This window comes from Rutilus rutilus, assembly GCF_951802725.1.
Source record: "Rutilus rutilus genome assembly, chromosome: 5".
Classification (NCBI taxonomy): Eukaryota; Metazoa; Chordata; class Actinopteri; order Cypriniformes; family Leuciscidae; genus Rutilus; species Rutilus rutilus.
The window spans coordinates 8,963,763-8,989,626 of NC_140213.1; the positions used below are offsets into that span (position 1 = coordinate 8,963,763).

Here is a 25,864-nt window from a genome sequence, read left to right on the forward strand (position 1 = left end):
TTGGACTAAATTCACTATGTCCATGTATTCATATTAATATTAATATCATTAATAATATTTGTGCTTGAATTAAATGCCACATGTATTCAAATGGAGCCGGAAGAGCGCATAGTTTTGAAATTTTAAATATGCAATGATCAGTCATCTAAAATAATCACGACAGGCCTAATATTATATAAAACACTGTTTCATTTGACATGAACTTTAATGTTGTAAATACCTTTCCTATTAAATAAACATTCATATATGTGCACATACATACAGTATTTGTCTTGTCCAAAGCCTATCCATTTTTATGTGATTCCTGGGGGCACAATGAAAACTCATCTGGCTTTGAAACTAGCCATAAATTACATAAAACTGACTGCAATGACTAAACCAAATGTCACAGTGTATTTATTTGAACATGCAATATGATATCCAGAGGGACAGATCTTTTCTCAGCTGATCAGAGACAGACTGCCAAGGGAAGCTGAGACCTCAAGCCTCATTTGAAGTCATCAAGAATTCACAATTGACAATAATTTAAAAAGAAAAATGAAATATCACAGTGTTTATCTCTGCACATCATTATTTTATTTTTAATTCATGTGCCTTCCTAATCTTAAATCAAAATAACATCATCTCTTCTCTGATGATGTGTTTACGAGCATGAGGGCGGGACAACCTGTCAATCACATGACATCACAGCAACAGCAAACTGCAACCATCCAACAGTTCAATCAATTCCAGATGGACAAAAACAAGTCCCGGCCAACATTTTTTCATTTACTTTACTTTTCTATATTCAAATACTAGAGAATAATGATGAATATTGTCTGAACCTCTCACTGAGAGAAAGAACATGTTATCAATATGTTTTGGGGAAAGATTCCTGTTAGAGCCAGAGCTCGACCAACTTCAGCCTTGAAGAAGTATCCTGTGCATCTGTGCTATAGCATTTTTTTTTGTTACAGATCAGTATTGGTGAGGTGAACAACTGGCACCCTGGGGAGATGGAATGACTTGTTTTTCTCGACAAGCTGGCGCCCAGAAACTCAGTTCTGTGACCCAGGAGGGTAACTTCTTACCTAACTCAGGGTCCGGGTGTCAGCCGTATCATCCATTAAGATATGCTTCTGCCTATCAGTCCACATGTGGACATTTTCTAAGTTTATCTATTTCTTAGCCAATCAGAATCATTCAACCTGAAGTAATGACGTATATTCATGATTTTGGGAGAGTATAATTGGTGTGAAAATGTGAATGTATGCAGAGAGGCCTACGAACTCCTTCCTGAGTGTTGAAGCTGACTTCTGTTGCTTCAAACTGCAAATTATTCTTCAGTAAACCTTTCTTCAATCGACTGCACTTCTGACTCTCATTAATAATATCTGGTCCTTGGGTCTTTAACTGTAAATTCCCCAACAATGTATACTGTTTGATAGCATTATGTGGTGGAAATTACATTTATTACAATTTAGCATTAAATGTCTTGCTATGGCTGCACTTTATGTATACTAAATAATTAATATTTGAAAGCACAACTTGACAAATTTACTGCTTGATTTAAAATGAGACACAATAAATATATTCATCTCACAAGGGATATTTTACTTTTTGTTGTCTTCACACATCAGCTGATTTCTCAAGCAAAGCTTTTCACAGACACTGTTGTCTCCTAAACTTTATAAAGGGTTACATCATTGTCGTGGGGAGTAGTGGAAATGATGCCACAGGTTTTCCAATTTTCCCCATCTCAACAATTCATTTTGAATTAGTACTTGAATCAAACCCTGGCAAATTGAATCAAATGCCCTTTAAGGTTACCATCACTTTGCTCTGGCAATCGAGCTACAAGAATATAGATGGACAGCACTTTTTTTGTACCATTGTTGAGTTGGGCTGAGAAAGCGGACATTTAATTCCTGCTATAATATCAACTACAATATGTTTAAGATGTTGGTTGGCCACCAACAAAGCAAACTGCTTCAGATGGTCGCAGAAAACTTATAAACAACCACTAACGCCTGAAGAAACTGCATATCCTTGTGGAAATGTCATGGCTTTGTTCTATAACTGCCTGAAATACTGAATAATACAATGTTTCCCAAGAGCTTTGTAATTATCACAACATTAGGCTTATTTTATTTAAAAGCCCGGGTCCAAATTTCCTTAGGGTAGAGTCATATTTTTCATCTAGAGTTACTAATGAATCATTTGTTTTTGATTATGTGATTATACGGCTCCAAAACAAAGTTCAGCATATGGAAAACAAAGTTTAAGTAGTGATTATCTAATATATCACATTTTATCAGCAACTATAAAAGAATATTTTATAGTGAGTTGTATTCAATTAAAGGTGAAATCATTGTTTATTGGTGCCATGAAATTATAAAGCCAAATTCGTAACTCAAGTTATTCCAGCAAGTAGCACATGTAAACAAAACTCAGAAACACAATAAATGTTGTAGCTGTGGCACATTTGCTTTTTTAGACCTCACGTCAAAACTAATGTCTCTACTATTATCTTATTATTTAGCCAATATTACCTTTTTGAACATTGTGCCTGAAAATAATATTCCCTGGTTTTTGACTGAACCTCATCACAATTATATATGAAACATTCGCTCACTTAAAAATAAATCACTTCTAGTCAACGACTTAATAACCACAAACAACCTGGATTTTATGCTTCTAAATGAAACCTGGTTAGAAGACAGCTACAGTGCAACAATCCTCAATGAAGCAGCCCCTCCTAACTTTACTTTTATGAGTGTCTGCAGAGCTGTTAAGAGAGGTGGGGGTCTAGCTGCTCTTTTTAAAGATATCTATCAATGTAAGCAAATATCATTTGGGAATTACTTGTCTTTCGAATATCTGGGTATTGTGTTAAAAGGTGCTCCACGCATTTTACTTTTCATTATTTACAGGCCTCCAAAATACTCTCCAGCCTTTGCTGAGGACTTTACAGAACTGTTATCAACAATTACCTCAGAGTTTGACTGTTTTGCCATTGCTGGAGATTTTAACATCCATATAGATAATGGAGAAAACAATATGGCAAAAGAAATCAAAACTGTTTTAAAAACTTTTGATCTGACTCAGCATGTACATGGACCCACACACAATCGTGGACACACTTTAGATTTACTTATCAGTAAGGGTCTAAACATTTCATCGATTGTTATTAAGGATGTAGCACTGTCTGATCATTTCTGTATTTTCTTTGATATATTGATCTCTCCTGCCACTGAAGCGAGATCTGTGTCTGTCAAGAAGAGATGCTTAAATGAGAACACTAGTGTCCTATTTATGAAGGCTATATCCTTAACACCAAGCATATCTGCAGACTCTGTTGATTTTCTCCTTGATTCTTTTAACTCAAAAGTTAAAGGTGTAATTGATGATATTGCTCCTGTTAAAGTCAGGAAGAAGAGTGGCAGACAAAAGGCACCTTGGAGAAACTCAACAGCAGTGCAAAATATGAAAAGACAATGCAGAAAAGTAGAGCGCATGTGGCGGAAGACAAAACTTGTAGTCCATTATAACATCTACAAAGACAGCCTTCATGCTTTCAATATGGAACTAGGCAAAGCTAGACAGACTTTCTTCTCAAATATTATAAACAGCAATTTAAACAACACACGCACTCTTTTTGCTACTGTAGAGAGACTGACAAACCCCCCAAGCCAGATTCCCAGTGAAATGCTCTCAGACAGCAAGTGCAGTGAGTTTGCTTCTTTCTTCTCTGAGAAAATCAATAATATCAGAAAGGTGATCAGCACATCCTTGAGTTGCGCTGGGGTCAGACAGATCAAACCACCTGAGAAAGTAGTTACTATGTCTGATTTCAAAGAAATTGATGGCAAAATTTTGGAAGAAACCGTACAGCACCTTAAAACATCAACCTGCGCTCTTGACACACTTCCCACATCGTTTTTCAAAAGTGTGTTAAACAGTTTAGAAGCAGATCTTCTAGAAGTGGTAAATGCTTCACTTCTCTCTGGGAGTTTTCCAAACTCCCTAAAAACTGCAGTTGTCAAGCCCCTCCTGAAAAAGAGCAATCTGGATAAGACCATATTAAGCAACTATAGACCGATCTCAAATCTTCCCTTCATAGGCAAGGTCATTGAAAAAGTTGTCTTCAATCAGCTGAACAAATTCTTAAGCTCGAATGGATACTTTGACAATTTTCAATCTGGTTTCCGACCGCACCACAGCACAGAGACAGCGCTCATAAAGATAATAAACGATATTCGCTTAAATACTGACTCAGGCAAATTATCAGTGCTGGTACTACTCGACCTCAGTGCTGCATTTGACACTGTCGATCACAACATACTTCTGGACAGGCTGGAAAACTGGGTGGGGCTTTCTGGGATAGTCCTAAAATGGTTCAGGTCATACTTAGATGGGAGAGGTTATTATGTGAGTATAGGAGACCATAAGTCTGAGTGGACATCCATGACATGCGGAGTCCCTCAAGGCTCAATTCTTGCACCACTCCTGTTCAACCTGTATATGCTCCCAATGAGCCAAATAATGAGAAAGAACCAAATTGCTTACCACAGCTATGCAGACGACACACAGCTCTACTTAGCCCTATCGCCTAACGATTACAGCCCCATTGACTCCCTGTGCCAATGCATTGATGAAGTCAACAGTTGGATGTGTCAAAACTTTCTTCAGTTAAACAAAGACAAAACTGAAGTCATTGCGTTTGGAAACAAAGATGAAGTTCTCAAGGTGAACGCATACCTTCACTCTAGGGGTCAAACAACTAAACATCAAGTCAGGAATCTTGGTGTGACACTAGAGTCAGACCTTAGTTTCAGTAGTCATGTCAAAGCAATAACTAAATCAGCATACTATCATCTGAAAAATATAGCAAGAATAAGATGCTTTGTTTCCAGACAAGACTTAGAGAAACTTGTTCATGCTTTCATCACCAGCAGGGTGGATTATTGTAATGGACTCCTCACTGGCCTTCCCAAAAAGACCATAAGACAGTTGCAGCTCATACAGAACGCTGCCGCCAGGATTCTGAGCAGAACCAGAAAATATGAACATATCACACCAGTCCTCAGGTCTTTACACTGGCTCCCAGTTAAATTTAGGATTGATTTTAAAGTATTATTACTGGTATATAAATCATTCAATGGCCTAGGACCTCAATACATTGCAGATATGCTCACTGAATATAAACCCAACAGATCACTCAGATCATTAGGATCATATCAGCTAGAAATACCAAGGGTTCACTCTAAGCATGGCGAGTCCGCTTTTAGCTATTATGCCAGCCGCAGCTGGAACCAGCTTCCAGAGGAGATCAGATGTGCTCCTACAGTAGTCACATTCAAATCCAGACTCAAAACACATCTGTTTAGCTATGCATTTACTGAATGAGCACTGTGCCACTGTTCGTCCGACTGTTTGTACTGTATTTTATTTTGTATTCTTCTAAACTGTTTTAACTATTCTTATTTCTTTTTATTATTTTAATTTCTTCTATGTAAAGCACTTTGAATTGCCATTGTGTATGAAATGTGCTATATAAATAAACTTGCCTTGCCTTGCCTTGCCTTGCCTGGTTGGAATTCAATGAGCAAAAAATTTTGCCCTTAAAATCTACCTTTTCAAATCTGTGTAAGTATAGTTATTTGTTGGTAAAAATTAATACACACAGATTATGATGCCTTTCTGATAATATTGTATTCTATATAACTACTACATGGTTCTATATGATAATATGGTTCCTTCTCTACAGATAGACAGAAATGAAGTGCTCTGAGAATGTTGTCAGGGAAGACACAGACAGTTATGTCATCTTAAATCTGACCAGACAGCAAAAGCCCAATCCTTAAGCAGTTACTCTTTTCACACAAGACATTATTCAATCATGAATTTGCATAAAACTAAGGCTCCTGCGTCACGTGAACAGTATAGGGCTGGGATGATACACCTATCTCCCGATTCGATACTATCACGATACTTGGGTGCCGATACGATATGTATTGTGATTTTTTTTTAAGAATTGCGATTCTACAAGTATTGCGATTTGATATTGCAATATATTGCAATTTTTTTAACACTAGACCATCAGGAAAAGTTAAATCATACACTTATACAGAGTCATATTTACAAAAACAAATCATCACATCTTTCTGACTTTTATTTCAGAATCATCATATAATACTACATTCTCTTGAATAAATGATTCAATAACAAATACTTTTTTTAACAGTCGCTTGTCGCCAAACAATGTCATCGATAAATGCGTTAAATTAAGCACCAGGTTTCTATCAAAAGCTGATTTTGATCACTATCGTAGACATCAGTGTTCATATTTGAACTAGGTCCCCTATTATGCAAAATTCACTTTTGCATGCTGTCTGTGTACACAACCAGCCAATAGTGATAAAAATCCACTCACTCCTTTTTTATTAATCCCCATAAATCATCAGCAGTGTCTCCCAACGACCTGTTTTCAGAATGCTGTTTTAGTGACGTCACTAAGCACAGGCCCCGCCCACGAGTGTTGACAGACACTGCCGTTTCAACATAGACCCACCCTGATCGAGTTCACAGCCATAGATGAGAATGTCTCCCAAGCGTTGTTGGTGTTGTGTGGCTGGATGTATTAATCCACATAGCTCTCTCTATTTACTCCCGAAATCTGAGGCAGCCGCTGCAGACGAGGTGGAATTATTTTGTTTTTAAAGAAAATGCTCCCTCAACTCTACCGAAATTCGTTTATGTACTTGCGCACTTATCACTGTGTTTACTCAGCTCTTACGGTGATTTTCTGAAGTAAAACTGACGCTTCATCTTTTGTGTGATGTACAATAAACTTTATTAAACTCATCAGTATGTCATAATTCGGACCTGATCCGAAACAGCAGACTTAGGCTATTAATAATGGATAACTTACATACAAGCAGATGACAAATACGTTATAACCGTGATTAAACTACTAAACTATACCTGTTCCATCTCTATACAGCACTCTGACTCTGTAGGCATTATTGTCCGACTCAAAATGAACACCGTTACTGAGAGTTTCTGATATTATCATCATTCCGTGAGATGAAATTGTCCTGAGAGACTGAGCGCGAGCTCATGAAGCTCCGCCCCCTGTGCCGTGCAGCAGCAGCTTATTTGCATTTAAAGGGCACACACTAAAGCCTGTTTTATACTTCTGCGTCGAACTGCCGCCGTAGCTACGTCGTAGGCTGTGTGTAGCGCGCGTACCCTACGGCGTACCCTGACGTGCACCTCTCCAAAAATGTAACAACGCGTCAATTCTACGCGGACACAAGCGCTGTGATTGGTCTGCCAGAACCCCTCCCTCGGGGTTTCATGCTCCCCAGGTGCGCGTCAACGCGGACAACGACACAGAAGTATAAATTAAAACCAACACGTTGCCTACGGCGTATAGGCTCCGGCGTATGTCCGACGGAGAAGTATAATGAGGCCTTAAAACAGCGCGTTTTTCTGAGTACCAAAAAATGACAATTTAAACATGCTGTAAAAAATGATCTGTTGGGTTTTTTGAGCTAAAACTTCACATACACACTCTGGGGACATCAGAGACTTATTTTACATCTTGTGAAAAGGGGCATAATACGGGACCTTTAAACTTTTATCCAAGTACTTCTATGATAATTTTAACTATTGCATCACAGAGAGCCTAAGTCCCTCCCCTTCCGGTTGACCACCATGGGACCTTACTTCGGAAAAATATTGGATGGTAGTCAATGGCGCGGGACAACAAATATTTTGATCTCGTTTGAATTGTGCCCTGAATTACACATATGATTTTTGTCAATTTAAAAGATACATTTTAAAGTCAAGAAAGTCGCAGTTTGATGTAAAACTGTTGAGGTATAAGACGAAAATACGTAATTACAGAGACTACAAACCCAAAAGGCGCACGTGTGACGTCATACCTTTTCTCTCAATGAATGAAGCTAACTTTACTGAAGCTAACATCTGTCATTTTTTCTATAGTCTTACATTATAATCGTAACGTTACGCCGTCATGCCTGAGTGTTTTGTACCAGACTGCACACATACGAGCAACGGTGACGTACATAGTGGGAGACGAGAGATGTAGTTCATTGAGCAATTTTCACATAAAACTAAATGTTACTCTTCTGATTTATGACAAACTGCGACTTTCTTGACTTTCATAATTATCTTTTAAATTGACAAACATCATATGTCTAATTCAGGACACAGTTCAGACGGAATAAAAAGATAAGTTGTCTCTCCCCATTGACTACCATACATATTTTTTCCGAAGTAAGGTCCCATGAGCCGGAAGCGGAGGGGAGGGACTTAGGCTCTCTGTTTGTGAAGCTGTTTCATGACAACTCTCTCTGGGTCAGCGGCAGCGCCAACACAACTTTGAATGCTGCGATATGATTTTGTCACATTTTAATAGACAGGCGAATTGAAAGATCGCGTGGGTGTTTGAGTAGAGATCACAGTCTTTTAAAGATTAATCGTGCAGCTCTATTGTCTTATCTCTCTTTCAGCATATGAGCAGTGCGAGGGCTTTTCAGTGCTTTCAGTCTCACGTCTCTTAGGCTGTTTCTCAATTCCAAGAACGCAGAGAACGGACTTGTGTTCTCGTGGAGACCGGTCTTGCCAAGCTTCCTTGGAAGAACGAACTCGGAACCGGCCGCAATGACTTCTGGGACACCAGGCGAGTACTAGCTCAAGTCTGCATTCGATGCATCCTCGGTATCAAGAACACATCCGGGTTCTTTCATGCGTCCTCTGTACTTGCGTTCTTGAGAATTGGGTCTGAACTTCGACGGTTAATGATGACGTAAAACGAGAACACAAGGACGCAAGATCGCTGAAGAACGCATATTGAGAAACACACTTACACGCGTCCACTTGGGATATTACGTCACTCAACATTCATAGATAACGACACATTTCATCCTCTGTTGGAACGAAAATGGCTAACTTCTGTCAACCTCATCTACAAGCAAGGACAAAAATAAAGCAATTGATTTTGAATTATCGATTCTGGAATAAAAAAATCTATTTTTGAATCGTAAAAAAAAAAAAAAAAAAAAAAAAAAAAACATATATAGAAATTGCGATAGCTAGGTGAATCGATCAAAGAAGGCGGGGCTTTGTTCACAGAAGACAAGTGCGAATTCCAACATGACTCTGTAGTTTTAGCAGTGAAAGAGTGCGTGGTTGGTAAGATGTAATAGCTAAACATTTCATATTTGACAAATGTTTTTTGATAGAAATATTCAACGACCGACCTCTATATCCAGTAATGCAAACTACTCAACTTTTTTTCAAATTTTTAAATAGAAAATATGCTATTATTTACATGATTCATGTAATGCACAACTGAATGTGATGAGACAACTTAAGTGATAAGTTCAGCATTTGTGACATAGTTGATAAAAATAAGAGTGAATGTGTGCATATTTAATAATAGGCCTATTTGCAAAAAGCTTCAATTGATTATTTCATAACAATTAGCAATTAGACCTAGAATTTCTTTTAACATTCTTACATTACTTACGACAGTTACACTTGTCTTACAATAGGCCTATATGTGTAAAGTAGGATGGTACTTGTGTGTGTGTCAACAATTTTTGTGAAATAAATTTGCTTGTTTTTTTTAAACAAATATAATAATATATATATCATATATATCAAAGTGGGTCATGGCTTGATGACCATGGGAAAATGTGGGTCCCATGGTCAAACCAGTTGAGAACCACTGATGTAGAATGTAGTTTATGCTGGAGCTGAGTATAGACAGACTGACACCAGGCCAGGAAATCAGCTCATGCTGTGTGTACACTATAGTGACCCAGCAAATATTAGAGGAAGTGGTTCTGCCATTTAAAAAAGTACAAGACGCACAGACATAAATAAGGTGTGCCCAATTCCCCTGGAACACCAATCTGGAGCAAAAACTGTGGCTTGGACATGTATCTGTCCCAGTTCACCGACATTTAAAAGTTCTGTTAAGAATTACAATAGAAGAATAAATAACCTAAAGAAAACCAATACAAAGACACAATGTTCTGGGCTGTACCATGGCCATTAAAATGTGTGTGGTCTGCTTGCTTTGAACACTTTGCCTGAACATAATTTACGTATTAAAGAGAGTTGTTTTCTGTTAATGAACGCAAAAGTATTTTGGTCAAGTATAAAATGGACTGTATAGCAAAACATACATCTGTGAATCATTAAATGAACCCATTGTCTTCTGGTTACGCTCTATCAACAGCACCTCTGAAATGCTGCCGATTACCACAGAAATATACTTGTGTCCATCACTTTGTAAAAACAAGCAAAAACACGCACAATGATGCACTTACTGTACAATGGAAGTCTATGGACCATTTTATGAATGACGCATAAATAAATTCATTCTGCTGGTAAAGGGAACATTTAAACAACTTTACAGCACAAACATTGTGACGTCGCCACAGATCTCGTCTAATCACCACCACAACAAACATTTAGTTAATTTTATTTACATTTTTTAATTTAAAACAACCCAAACACACCTATATACATTTGGATGCTGCATTAAACAAATTCTTAAAGGGAAAATAATTTTTTAAATAATAAATCAACTCCATAGTTGATTCGAAGTGATCAAGGGCTTAGGACGTTCCAATAGGCTCTATGCACGATCGCTTCCACGTTTTGTCTCAGGCCGCCCAATTACATCCGGTGCTGCGTCGGAAGCCGTTTTTGCATTCGGTGTAGATAATGGCAAATTACACTCGCTGTTTACAAGAGCTTCCAGCGGTTAACGTGAATGATGTTAACAATATCGTGAGGCAGTTAGCTGTCACACCTAAGAGTAAGAAAGAGAAGGGCTGAGAAAATGAATTTTATGAAAGTTTTGCCACTATAGACTCCGCTATAGAACGCACTATGCGGAAGTAAAGACGCTGGCTGAGATTATGTCAGCACCGTTCGTGTATAGAGCGTATTCAGCCCATTGCAGTTTCCGCCAGTAGTGGGCACTCGTGCAACGTAAGCAATGACGTACATCCGAGTGAACGAGACGGAGGGAAGTTAGCGAGTGAAGGGCATGACAATTTTGGACTGAAACGCAGCCAGTGCCTCAAATTCCCTTGACTCAGTGCTCCTTTGTTGGTTCATGTTAACGCATGATTGACACATTTGAAGCACGTCCCAGCCAGGTTCATCACTTATTGGGGTCCCCGGAAACATTTCCGTTATGGTCTGTGCTTGTGTGCTATTTGCAGCACGTTTCTGTATTTGGTTGTTTTGTGAATATTTGGAGCACACATATGCTGTGAAACTTAACATGTTTTCTTAATTTGCGGGTGTTAATGTTGCAGCGTGGTGGGCTTTCTCGGCCACCGTAGTAATTACAAATAGGCTTTATTTAAATGCATGACACAAATTTCAGTAGAACGTATCACAATTCAGTATTTTCATAAGTACTGTTTTTAAAAGTATCCTTAAGTATACAAGGATGTGTACTCTCTATAACTAACATTTTCAGTGCATTTATAACCAAAATAATTTAATCTGGTACAGCATGTCAAAGATACTGTTGATAGAGTTTAAAGGAGAACTTGGTAACTTTTTTAACTTAATAAAACTGTCTAGAAATCATTTGGATGGTTAAACAACCTGTTCTGGTGATATTGGTGACTTTCCCCGCTCCCCCCAGCGTTCCCAGGCGGAAAACCAACCTTGTAACTTGGGCACTACCGTCCCGGCAAGATAGAAATTGGAAGTCTCGTGAGAAGCAACGCAAAACAAACGCACATGAGCAGCGGTAGAGAGGGGGAGGAGGCCGCCGCAAGTGAGTTTTTTACGACTGTGTTGTGAAATATACGCCCCCCCCCCACAGCTGTAGGGGGAGCTCGTGGGGAAAACATGCGACAACAAAAGGGAAAATCAGCGAAGTGACTAGAGTTCACTAGAGTTACCGAGTTCTCCTTTAACTTTTGACCTATGAACACTAACACTCTAGTTAAAGAGATTTACCTGCACTATACTACTATCCATTAATCTGTCAAGGTAGATATCAATGACAACGAATATGCTTCAGTGTAATATTTAAGGATCAATGAATCATTGAAAAATTCAAAATGCCAGTAATTCCACTCATACTCTATACCACATTTACTACACGTGCAATTGTCATAGTGATTTTCAGGTTTTTGCCTCTTTTCTACTTACTGTTACATCACTAATACACCCAGTAATTGGACTTAACCTGAAATCACCTACAATTACTGGAAGAAATCAACAATCCCAATAAGGAAATTTGCTTAATTAAGCTTAAAAATGTAAAGATTCAGAAAGGTTTGTGTGGGGGTTAGGTTTAGGAGTAGGGTTATGATGTGATATGTGAAAATATCTTTAACTCAGTGTAAAGACAATAAAACTCAAATTCCCACCACAAACCAAATCTGTATGTTTGCAGTTTTGGTTACGTGAGGACCAAATTTTAGAAAATGTCTGACTTTCTCATTATTTTCAGGGTTGTGAAACTCTTACGCATCTGGCGTGACACACACGCTTTCAGCATCAATCTCACGCTCTCACGCACACGCAAGAAGTGTCACGCCAAAATCCATTTTTCTCCCCTCTCAATCCGTTAATTTTCTGTTGATGACTAGACCACAGCGTATTAATGACAGGAGAGGAGTTTAAGGCCCACAGCTGTAACATCTGCCAACAACGTTCTCACTGCAGTATTCTCTGATCGTTGATTCGCTGAGAACCTTGCACCTGATATGTCAGTTGCGTGTGAGAAGTTCAGAGAGAGTTCAGAGCATAGGTTCGGAGTCAGAGCCCACTGATGCGCGTTTGAAAGTTTGGATGACAATCAAGGTAAGCAGATAATAAAATGGTGTACCTTTCACTCACGGGCGTAATTTCCTATGGGGACAGGGGGGACATGTCCCCCCTTTTTTCGAAATCCCGTTCGTTCCCCCCTCCCCCTTCAAATTAGTTTGTTATGATTTTTTAACCGCACGCCGTCATCGCCAAAGAGGAGCAGGACCGAGCAGGACATGGAGCGCCTGCCTGCGTCAATGCGCGCAGCCGCGTCAGGAACGTCCCTTGCACACACTAAAAATACCTCACTGAAAGTTATAATGAGCAGGTATCGCGCTGTCTGTGAATGTCCTGACGCACACACTCACACACACGACGCACAGAAAGACTCGCGCCAGTATCGCAAAGACAGCGCGTCAAAATCAGTTTTGCTGGGCAGTTCTCTTTCGCGCTTGAACGAACAATAACACACACCAAAATGCCAAATTGTCCGTTTTGTAGAGTATCCTCATAACAGAAAAGCAGTCTTAAATTAGTTACATAAAGTCTTAAATGAACAATAGTAAATGAGAAAATGAGATGCGTGAGAGCCTGTCAGCAGCGGCAGATTTTAAAGTGACATCAGCCACTAATTCTGTCTGTCAGTATAAAGTTAACCAAAGAACAAAGGGAACAGAGAATATCACTAACTGCTCTTGACTAAAGAAGGCTTGCAGCTTTAATAAGGATTAATCTAATTTAATTCATAATTTATGCAGTGCGGACTGTTTGATAACCTAATTCAATTTCTGTATATTTCATACCTGTTAGACAGGAAGGGCACATGTAAATATTACATTTATTTTTGGGTTTATGTGAGGATAGTTTTAAGTTCACTTACATTAAAAGTTGAAAATTTTCAGAAGTAAAAAATAATTTTCATGGACACATCACTAGCTACAGTGATACTGGCCTTCATTCATAAAAAAAATGCCACAAACAATTATTTAAAATATACTATCTTTATGTTGTTTCTATATTACAGTGGAAATTGAGTCTCACATTATTTAAATTTTATTTGCACACAAAACATTAATGGTGAACATTTTTGACTTTATAAAATGATTCTCTCAAGTCTTGGCAATTGGCCCCTATTACAATAAAGAAATTAAGACAGGCCTATTTTTCTTATACATAGTTTAGTAGCCTACTATATTATATTTGGCAGAATTTATCATTATAATCAATTTAATTATTTCCTGGATTTTGTATCACCATAGTACCTAAAGATATGTAAATGCAGGAAATGTGATTAAAATTGTGAAAACCATTGTTTTGCTTTTTTTTAAAGCCCCCCACTTCTCAAACCAAAGTTACACCCTTGCTTCACTACAGACGTAGCCTTGCCTCATCAGTCTGTGTGCCGAGAGTACAGACTTCAACTATAGTTGCAAACGTTGTCTGATGTGCGTTATGTGGGCTAGCTAATTGCTCAATAAAAATAGGCTCATGGTACAAATTACGTTTTGGCAAATCGAGCAAGTGGCATTTTAAAATTCCCCAAGTGATCAAAGGTTGCCCAGATTGTGTTGAGCCTGCCACAGTCAAATGCGGATGCTGAGCGAACCTTTTCAGTTATTGGCCTAAACAAGACTGACACCAGGAACAGACTGTCACTTGATGGCACCCTGTGAGTGATGGGAAGTTCGGATAATTTTACTGACTCGCTTGTTCGATCTCGTTCATTAAAATGAACGAATCTTTTTTCGAGTCATTTCGTTAATTTAAAGGGCTTTAAATGTGATACTTTTAACAGCCAAATTCCCCGGACACTCCCACCTACGCAGTCTTTATCATATTCTGAATTAAGAAATCATTATAATTTACAGGGAACATAAATAATTGCCTTCCGAGTCTTTAGTTCATTTGTCACGTGACAGACGCATTATGGTTCATGAACGGATCGAACCCTGCTTCAGATACGAGCTCCTGCAGATGTAGTGAAGCAGGCCAACACTGCCACTGTGGCATAGGCTACAACAGGCCAAATGTGTGAAACTTGTGTTGTGGTTTTCTGGGTAGGTGGAGTAACTATTATGTGTCCCTTTTGTTTTGAGATTTTGTATTGTTTTGATGTTGTTGTTTTACATGTTTGTTATTTAATCACCTCTATCTTTATTTTTTTATAGTGCAATCAATAAATTAATTGTACATTTTGAAAAATGTTTTTTTTTTTTTTTTTTTTTTCATAAATCAGGGTTTAGGCTATATAAGTAAACAAGGACTGACATTTTTAAAATTAGGGTTGGGTTACGCGCACGCACTGATGTTTTACAGAGTCTCACTCCAGCCAAAGTCCCAAAGTTGGCAACCCTGTATTTTGCATACTAAAGTTTATGGGTTTTGAAGTTTCATTTATTATAAACATTTGAACCTATTGGGAAGAATGTGGCCAAGTGATATGGAACTTTATAAAACTTTATAAATTCATCCACACTGAAACGTTGGAAAAAGTTAAATTCACCTTACTGCACATGCGTAAAACCTCATAAAAGCTCTCTGAGATGATGCAGTCGGAACATATATAATAAAGTTCTCATGCTATTCTTCTGGCAGAATCATTTTTTTAGCAAAATATCTCACCATTCACTGATGAGTCCAGGTCGCACTCACTCACCATTACATGTTTGGTCTAAAACACAACTACTCTCATGTTTTGCCGCAGGACAGCAATTACGAGTAAATTATCTGTCATCTTTGCAGGACTGTGATATGAAGAGTGTACAAAGTAACATATCTTTAGCAACAGTGTGAAAGTGAATAGCACATAACAGGCACAATAGCATCATAAACATACTTACTGTATCTTATCTATCAGTTCAATATGCGTCATATGACTAAACAAGTGTTTTAAAATTTATCCACTTGGGAAAGCGTTTTCAAAAAGCTACAAAACCTCCAAAACAGAAAACGAAAAAGATATTAGTGTGGCAAAGCCTTAATGTGGTCATTCAGTCACAAAAAATTAATCAACATTTGAAACATTCAACCAGAATCAAGCATTCAGGAGCACTGTGGTAAAAAAAACCTAATATCTTGTGTTTTTAAATATTTGTGCTTCACATATTTTCACGTTGGATGCGTGAGATTATAATGTTTCCATAACCACAGTGAACAAAAAGGACAATAAAAGATGGTAAATATTTTGTGAAGCATAACTAAAAGGACCATTGCAGGATGACGAGGTAGCAAGCTGAGCAGGATCATAAAACAGGAAGACAAAACTCAAGCTGATGATGGATACATGGGATATCTACCAGCTGTTTGCGGTTTTCCTCCAGGCATAGTCCAAGAACTCCCAAGAAGGATCCAAACGCCAACTGCAATCAGCAGACAGACATAAATGTAAAACGAGAAACAAATGATGCAAAATTCTCTGGAGAACATAAGCATGACCATACGAGCACTGGGAATCATTATCATGGTTTCAATTCATATCAAGCTAATGATTTATGACATTCATTCTATGGGTTTATCAAGCTTATATGACAAGAAAATATGAGGGAAAGTCTGAAATACATAAATATTTCAGCGTTCATGAGATTACATCCTGTTTTGGAACATATAACCTTTCCTCAACATCTTGCTAATAGCTAACTGGAAGATCCAATCACTTTGCATGCAAAACTTCATGACTGTCAGCTTATGAGAGCTGACATACTTTAGCTATACTCATAACCCAGGTCTCCAGTAGGGTATCTGCTGGAGTTTCACAGACCATCCAAGTTCACAGATGGAAAAGAGATGTTTTGGCAACACAGTATGCGGTTTACTTCTCACTGTCAGACTAACTTTATTATCTTCTTTTCCTGCTGTGAACCCATTGATAATATTTGACATTGTATTAACAAGAAGCCCCTTGTTTATAATGTCTGAACAGCCTTGAGCTCACAGATGAAGTCACTAATGCAATTTATTAATGAGGGAAATGCAAATTCGGGTATTATTAGGGTCGACACTTCAAGGATTAGTTCACAAAAATGGGGTGAAATTCTGTCCTTATTTTAATGTTTTTCTAAATCCATTCGCCACAAAAGGAGACATTCTGAATAATTTATAGTTAGATAAAAAGGATGCAAAAGTATAATATATATTTGTATATCAATTCATGGACAATCTCTGTGGGAACCTATCCAACAGGTATTGTTAGTGAATTGAGGGGTACATGGAAAAAATACTGTACAAATGGCCCGAAAAACATTTGCTAAAAAAAAGGACATAGCATTTCATGTTTATATACAAGTTGATCATGTATTAAATGTGACAGTTGGCAACCCTAGCTATAGTCCTAGGTGTCATAATAGGACTACAGATGTTGGATGGTGCTTGACCATTGACTGCCCTGTATGCTAGGAACCTGTTTTCAACCTGATTCTGATTGAAATGATAAAAGTCTTAATTATGTTGGTTCTTGATGGAATGAACAATAACAGGGGTTTTGGTAAATTCAGCTGTAGATGAAGGGAACAGGGTTACAGTCAAGTAATCCGGAACGTTCCCTTTCAAAAGCTACAATTGATGCTGCGCTGCTTAGCGCATTGGGAACAAGAATACCCACGGACCCTTAATGATTGTATAGGTGTGCTCACAAGAACGCAAGAAGGCCTCAGACGTTAGCTTGTGATGTCGACTCAAGGACGTGAGAGTCCAGACTGGAATGAACATCCAAATCTAAGCAGGATGGCGAGATCGACTGAGCCTGCATATCCCCAATTCTTTTTAAAGAAGTTATAGCCATAAGAAAAACCATTTTTAGAGTCAGAAGTTTGTCAGACGCTGATTCTAGAGGTTCAAAGGGGGTCTCAACCAGACCCTTGAGGACTATAGACCGTCGAGCCGACGTCACAGTTACGTCACGGCGTTAGCTGGTGGCAAAACAAAGGAAAACCTGGAGGCGGCCAATACAAACCAGCACAGATTTGGCTACATAATAAGGAGCTTAAATTATTATTATTGTTATTAAATGTCATCTTGTTGTGTTGTTGGGTGCAAGAATCGACGGAGTACAGGCTTCAATTTGAAATTTTATCGCATAATGTTTTCTAAATGATTGTGATTATTTGTGAATCATCTATGATTGTATACATTGTTTTGATTGATTGTGACTAGACTTTTTGAAGAACCTGGTAAGAAAGGGTAATCAAATACATAGTTAAATACATAGTTGTATCTGGAATTTTTATTTCTAGAAAATATTCACATCATTAAAATTGCACAGTAATGTCACTCTTTACATTGTCGTCTTCTGTCTGGGCTTGGCGCTGGGTAGGCAGAACTGTAGCCAGAACTGGCCTCAGTTTCTCTTTACGCTCAGTTTCTCTATCAGGTAGGTGTAGAAGTCAGGCCACTCAACCGGAGGTAGCGTTAACGTTAATACTGTCAGATCGTCCATCCATTGACTGAGCGTGTACGGGTCAGCCAGTCTGGGATGTCCGTTAAAATTAACTTTTGCAAATAACAATCGCGGTCCTGGACAGTAAGTGACTTTGCACATTAAGATAAAATCTTAAAAAACAAGCTAACAAAACTTGCAAACTAACATTAGTGAAGTGGCCAGAGGGATCGTTCTGCCACCACCTAGGCTCCGCCCACACAAAAAGTCACCATGTTTACCAACTGAAAAGGGGTCTATAGCTAAGTCCCATGAAGGGATCTTGGTTCTTACGGGAGGCCTCAGCTGTCTGGCCCCATGAATGAAACGAGCGAGCAGAGGATGTCTCCCAAGTGGCACCCCTTCAACCAAGGCGTGGCAAGCCAAAAGAGCGGCCACATAAACCTTGAGGGTGGCGGGGCATGTGCCTGTTAATAATTTCTCCTGCAGGAAGTCCAGAACTGAAGCAATCTGGCAGTTGACCGGATCAGCATTGTGTACAACACACTACCTTTCAAAGACACCCCATTTGCTGGCTTAACTCTTTATAGTGGAGGAGGCCCTAGCACTTAGAATGGTCTCAATAACATCCGGTGAAAGCCCAGTGTCTCTCAATTGGTACCCATCAGGGGCCAAACATGAAGGTTCCACAGGTCGGGCCTGGGATGGAATATCGCTCCCTCCGCCTGAGACAGAAGGTCCCTCCTCTCCGGAATCGCCCATGGCGAGCCGTCGAGGAGAGATAATGGGCCCTATTTTAACGATCTGAAACGCAAGTGTCAAAGCGCAAAGCGCAAGTAACTTTGTGGGCGGGTCTCGGCGCTGTTGCTATTTTCCCGGCGGGATAAATGACTCTTGCGCCAGGCGCAAATCTAAAAGGGGTTGGTCTGACTCTGAAGTAGCTTCATTATTCATAGGTGTGGTTTGGGCGTAACGTGAAATAAACCAATCAGAGCATCATCTCACATTCCCTTTAAGAGCAGACGCACTTTTTCCTTGGCGTATTGCTATTATAACGGCGGATTTGCCAGGCGCGCGTCAAGAGCGGTTCACAGCCGAGGAGAGCAACGCTCTCGTCACGGCCGTAAAAGAGAGAGAAGTGACATTGGGGATGGGAGAAACACACCCAAATTAGCTTCGGCTAAACAGGCATATAATAATGTGGTAAATGTGTAAGCTAGATGTATGCTTTTATAATAAATTATTATATTTATAATAAATTATCTATCTATCTATCTATCTATCTATCTATCTATCTATCTATCTATCTATCTATCTATCTATCTATCTATCTATCTATCTATCTATCTATCTATCTATCTATCGTTTGTAATAATATGATTTGCAAAAATGAAAACTGCTGCTTCTGTGTAGATTAGAGAATCACAGTGTATGAGCGTTTGTGCACTCTATACATTATGGTCAAGCATGCGCCCTTAAAATAGCATAATGAACAACGCGCAACGCGTCACTGACTTTAGACTAGGTTTTTTCTGGCCAGTGGCGCAATTGTTTTATGGAACAGTAAAATAGCACCAGGGAACGTTTGCGCCAAAACACGCCTCCTTTTTTGCGCTGAACCGCCCAGAGAGCGCAAGTTCATTCCCTAGTTTAGCGACGTGCTTCTGTGGAGGGAAAAGCGCGCTTTGCGCGGGTGCAAAATAGGAATGAAACATGCGTCGGTGTACAAAGTCAATTGCGCTGGGTGCAAGATAGGGCCCATTATCTCAGAGAACCATACTCTGTTCGGCCAACGTGGCGCTATCAGTAAGAGGCAAGACCCTTGAACCATTCCCTTCCGAATCTCGCAGAGACGGAGAGCGTGAGTAGGAGCTGTCCATGAGCTAGGAGCAGGAGCAACGTCATGACTCTCTATGGGCTTCTCCCTTGACTTTATCGGGCTTTATGCCTCCACGCCCCCCTGATTGACTGCGAGCTTCTCTTCCTGTCTCTACGGTAATTTCCAGAGAGTCGCGTGGTTATGACGCAATCGTTAGCCTACTTTTACAAAAACTGCTTCTACGGGGCCATAACGTAAGATACAAGGTAAAGGAGCCTTTTATACATTGTCGTGTTTCTTTAGAAATAAACAATGGACAAATGGAGTCTTTAAACGCCTCAGATGTAAAGTTATTCGCTGTCAAAGTGATGCCAAAATGAATGGGAGTCAATGGGATGCTAACAGCAGGTGAAGGCTTGTTAGCCAATGGCGACTCCCGGGGGTGGTATGGAAATCGAGCGCTCGATTACCCCCCTGGACTTGATACAGCGCCGACGCCACGTGACTGTGACGTATGCCATCAAAGTACCGCGAGAGCGATTCGAGAGTAACCGGAGAACTCAGCCAGCGCAGCTACTCAAGAGCGACTGCACTGGGCTGCACGTGGGCTGATGACGATACAGCTGTTCCACGATTGGCCGGATTCACCGCATGACAACGATCACGTGTTTCGTGTTTATTCGAATACCTTTAGTTCCTCTAAAGCTCACAAATCAGTTTTTTTTTTATAACAGTAAACACTCTTTTCATGTAGTTACAATGTTATTGTGTCATGTTTATCAAATTAAAACTGCAAAAAACGTAGACTCCACTTTCATTGATAGTATGTTGAACTTTATTCTTGTTCAAACAGACGCAGTATGAAGCAGTAGGCTACATAAAGTATTGAATGAAAATGTCTCTGAAACATCTGTGTATTATTTGGCAAATATTGCATTTATTTCACTTCAGCTGTGGTAAAGTATGCAAACACCACATGAGCGGTCACTACGGGAACCAGAAAGTGTCCGACTTCACATCTCCGTTTGCAGCTCCTCCCCGTCTGCACGCGGCTACTCTCGCCGATCGGTTACATCAAGCCGCAGCCGATGTCGAACACACCTAATAACACAGAGGGTTTTCACCAGGGGGGCAGCGTTTCATATTATGTTGAAGCTTCCCCGGGCGCCGCCATTGGCTATCAGACCATCACCTGCTGTTAGCATCCCATTGACTCCCATTCATTTTGGCGTCACTTTGACAGCGAATAACTTTACATCTGAGGCGTTTAAAGACTCCATTTGTCCATTATTTATTTCTAAACAAACACGAAAATGTATAAAAGGCTCCATTACCTTGTATCTTACGTTATGGCCCCGTAGAAGCAGTTTTTGTAAAAATAGGCTAACGATTGCGTCATACCAACGCGACTCTCTGTCGCACAGTAGAGAGATTACCATATGGACAGGAGGAGAAGCTCGCGCGCAATCGGGGGGACGTGGAGGCAAAATGGCAAAGTAATTAATCAGAATACTTAGCAAAAGTTTCTCCTGCTCCTAGCTCATGGACACCTCCTACTCACACTCTCCGTCTCTGCAAGTTTCGGAAGGGAATGATTCAGATTTCGTTTGGCACAGCTACTAGAAGACAGACGGGTTGCTCACGTCACATCTACGTCGTCAAGCTCAGTGTGAGTCTGCGCAGTACGCTCGACCATCAGGAAGTTAGTGCTTCTAATTGACTTCACTTGCCTCCGTTGAATCCAATGGGGTCGCTGTGTCCAGTTTATATACTGTCTATGGTTTTCACCGACGTCACGTTCTGGGCGGTAACCCGGATGCGCGGCCATTATGGAGGCACTCGCATGTAAACAACAGCATAGATTGCACAATTTATGTACTACTGAACACACTGTTACACTAATAAACCAAGGAAAAAACACATGGTAGCTGCGAAATCATATAGAGAAGAACTTAGTAAGCAGGAAAGAGCGCGTAATTTTGCCAAACTAAAGTTAATATGTGGTAAAGATCCGAACGAGCTAGCCCTTACTGCAATTCTTCCTTCTATTTACTATCCCGACATAGGCTACGTTCAGATTGTCAGTCCAAAAAAGAATGAAATCCGTTTCAAGCTACATCCATATGTGGTTTGAAATCCTATTCAAATCACATATCAGAATCCGCTTCAGTCTGAACGCTCTGATCGGATTTTGCGTGGTATGTTACTTTCTCACGCCACGTAAAATGTAAACGTCAGACGTTGTTATAGGGAACATGCTGAAAGTCGCTGCTGAAACAAGGCTGTGTTGTTGCAAAGTGCCGGACGAGCAGAAAATGATTATTTTTGAAACCGGCGCAGATAAGAGCGCGGAAAAAAAGCTGTGCATGCATACCAGCCTCCTACAGTTCTGCAGCTCAAGACCAATGCTCAAGACGCAGACACGCAGTAGTCCAGCGCGGCGGCGACACATTTCCATGTTGTAAAATTGAAATAAGACAACATCTCTATTGCAAATACAAACCCCTCCAACAACGCAACGTCATTGCCATATTGCCAAAGAGCTGCATGGACACACAAATCGGATCTGAACAGTTGCGATACACAGTGTGGACATCATTTTAGATTGTTTGCGTTCAGTGCCTCCAAAATGGCCGACTTCCGACTTCCGGTAAAAAAACCCCCCTCTATAACCATAACGCGTTGTTCATTATAAACGTGGGATTATTAATTATATTGAGAACGTCGTACATAGAAAACATGCCGTAATGTACCCTGAGTGTAAACAGCCGCATTCATCGTGAAGCGTGCAAGCGATTTGCAAAGATTAATATAAATATTAATATAAAGGTTAATAAAACGTTACACTCACTTCAGTCATTCTGGAGGTGCAGCAGGAACACGAATAGTTGGTACCGATCCTTTTTTCAGGAGTAGCTTCTTAACAAAACGAGCTTTATACTGACCCTCGTTTGTAAAGCAGTCTGGTGTGTGAAATGATTCGCGCAAACATGAAAGCATCGACGTTGATCGTGGGGAATATTCCCTTCGAAAACAAACTCAGCCACTGCGTCTTCAGCGGTTCGGATTTAGGAATATCAAAATGACTGCTGTGTTCCTTATTACACCCAAGAACAGAACACCACAATCGCGACGCCATTCTGCTCATAGACAGTGCTCCAGCGTATCAACAATGACCGCGCCAGTCCACGCGGACTATGATTGACAGCTCGCTCACGTGTTGAAACGCTACTGTCAATCAACAATCGCGGGAGGGGCGTCCGACCGTGTGACGTCACACGGTCGAACGGCTTGATTTGAGAGAGGGGAAAACATATAAGAAGATAAAAAAGTAAAAAACACTGGATGGATTTTTCTCATTTTATGATGGTTGTGCACAGGCACTGCCAACACACATTTCAGTACAATCAACTTGTAAAATGCATGTACCATTATATGACCCCTTTAAAAGGTTCCTATTTGTCAACAAACTCAATTCTGCAAATTAGGAGAATTATTGTGTGGGCCTATAATCACATCAAGAAAATTACACAAACCTACATTACATGCATATTTGCTAAAAAAAAAAAAAAACAACAACAAAAAACCAATTAAATGCTATTTGTTTGATTTATAGCATTTACTGGAAAACATCATTTTCTTGGAAATTACCATAATTATATCATCTTTCAGCACAGGCTAAATCATAAATCAATGTGCATTTAAGGATTTTGAAAGGGCTAGTGAGATCCAAACCTTAATTTATAAATTGTATTTCAGATAAAACTGTGATACTCCTTCATCATAGTAGTGTGCAATTTTCTCATGAAAATTTGTCTTGGAAGGTTTTTGGTTGGTCTCTGTATATTTTGGCGACTTCTATTAGTTAAACAGAGTCAGAGCAGTGAATTTGGCTTAGGTTGTTGGGGGAATGACTGCTCCAACCAAAATTTGTGTTTTTCTTGACAGACGACCCGTTTCAAATGTCTACTTTCTAATTAGATTATGGTTTGACTGAATGAGACATATAAGTACATTTTCATATGGCTGGAATTTGGAATGGAATCTTCATTGAGACCAGAATAATCTCTAGTTCCCCAGGGTATGTACAAAAAAATTCAAGGATGTCAATGGGTCTCTAGTTAGTCAGAATAGAACAAATTTAAACCAAAAAAACAAACATTGTTTTATAAACATTTAAATATATTTTCTTTTTATTGCATTTACACCCAATATGATTCAAAATGTGATTGATACTTACGATAATCCCGGACATGTATCCTGTGATGCTGACACTCTCAGTGCGTGTGCTGATGTAGATACCCATCACAACAATGAGCAAAGACAGACTTAACATGCCTGAAACCAGCCACAGAGCTTTTCTCCTCCTCATCCTCACTGCATCTACCAAAGAGAAAGTGAGATAGATTAAATGAAAAATAATGTATAAATTAGCTCATCTTACCAATGATTGCAAATCAACAACATAAACACAGTTTAAAACTGCTAAAATACAAGTTTTCTCTCTTGACTGACAAACTCAGTTGAAATAATAAATCATTCTCTGCCCCATACACAGGGGAAATTCTTGGATATTTTTGGCTTCATATATTTACGTATTGCCAACTGCCAACTATATTTGGTAGCTAAATGATCTCTCAGAGCTCCCACTACGTAAAACTGTTTTGAAAATATTAAACAATTCAAAGGATTTCAGTGGGACTTATGAGATCTATGACACACATGTTGAATAGCAAGCTTTTCAATCTCAACCTTTGAGCATTTGGTGTTATCATCCTAAATGTCAATGTAGTTTATAATATGTCATAACATGTCAGTATAGTTTATAGTAGCCTATGTCAAAATTATAGCAAATGTTTTATATAACTGAAGCACTACAAAAATATTTCTTCAAATTAGGTCTCACTTTATCTAATTTCTTAAATACACCCTTGTTAGATGCTTGTGTATAATCATATCTTATAATAATATAAGATTATTTCAGACAAATGAAAACATTTCCAGAAAGACAAAGACCCTTGAGACAATTATTAATGACAGGTAGCCTATACATTTGATTGTCTACTGATTTTTAAAGGACAGTCAATCGTGAAAATAATTCGTTCCACTTTACCTGAGGTCTCACTTAGCCTACTTTGCCTGAGCTGAAGCCAATCAAATATAAAGATTAGGCTATCAAATGTAAGACTGCATGATAATCTATTAAACTTTACAATAAATGATAAAATACTGCGGGGAATTCTTTATCTGCGTATAAAAATAAGTTGTGCAAGTTAACGCGACCATTCTTTCATATAATAATATATTAGCCTAAATAAAAAAAGACTCTCTAATTTCTTTTTCTTACGCAGAATTTATTATATTTGTGAAATCTCATTCAAACCCCTCACACTTACCCACAGCAGTATGTGGACGAGCGGCGTCGCGAAGGGTCGTTTCCTGTGATTTTGTCATCCTTATTCGTTAATGTTTATAATCCACTCGATCTCACTCACTGGTAGCCTATAAATCCGGACTGTGCGCGCCACCGCGACTGCTCGAGCTTTTATACACGTGCCCGCGCACTCCGAGGAATTCAAGGTCGTAAAATTAGATATTATTACTAGAATTTGGGGCAAGACCTTCTATTTGACTTTATGGTTTCTTTGAAACTTCCACAGACATGCTGAATATATAGATTAACTGCGGGATAGTTGTCAAACCTTTTAACACAGAGAATAGGCTATTTCTCAAGGAAGATTTTTGATTTAGGCTATAGACACAACTCTTAAAGTTTTGACTATAAAAACCTATAGTACAGCTCAGGAAAAACATCTAAAATAGTTAAACATAGGCTATTGCTTTTTTTTGTGTGTGTGTGACAATGG

At 39.2% G+C, this 25,864-nt stretch overlaps 1 protein-coding gene across 2 annotated transcripts in view; it reads right to left on the reverse strand.

The window, feature by feature from the left end:
* Positions 1 to 25,520, reverse strand: part of LOC311290282 (transmembrane protein 255B) — a 49,692-nt gene extending 24,172 nt beyond the window's left edge. The window contains exons 1-3 of one of the 2 annotated variants that reach the window (XM_084408679.1): positions 25,398 to 25,520; positions 24,238 to 24,380; positions 16,104 to 16,166 (exon numbers count right to left, since the gene is read on the reverse strand). In XM_084408679.1, the coding sequence (XP_084264805.1) occupies positions 16,104 to 16,166; positions 24,238 to 24,369 (195 nt within the window). In that variant the 5' untranslated portion in view covers positions 24,370 to 24,380; positions 25,398 to 25,520. Of the gene's footprint in view, positions 1 to 16,103; positions 16,167 to 24,237; positions 24,381 to 25,393 lie in introns of both variants that reach the window. The other variant, XM_084408678.1, reaches the window with a different exon arrangement.
* Between the last annotated feature and the right edge of the window lie 344 nt (positions 25,521 to 25,864).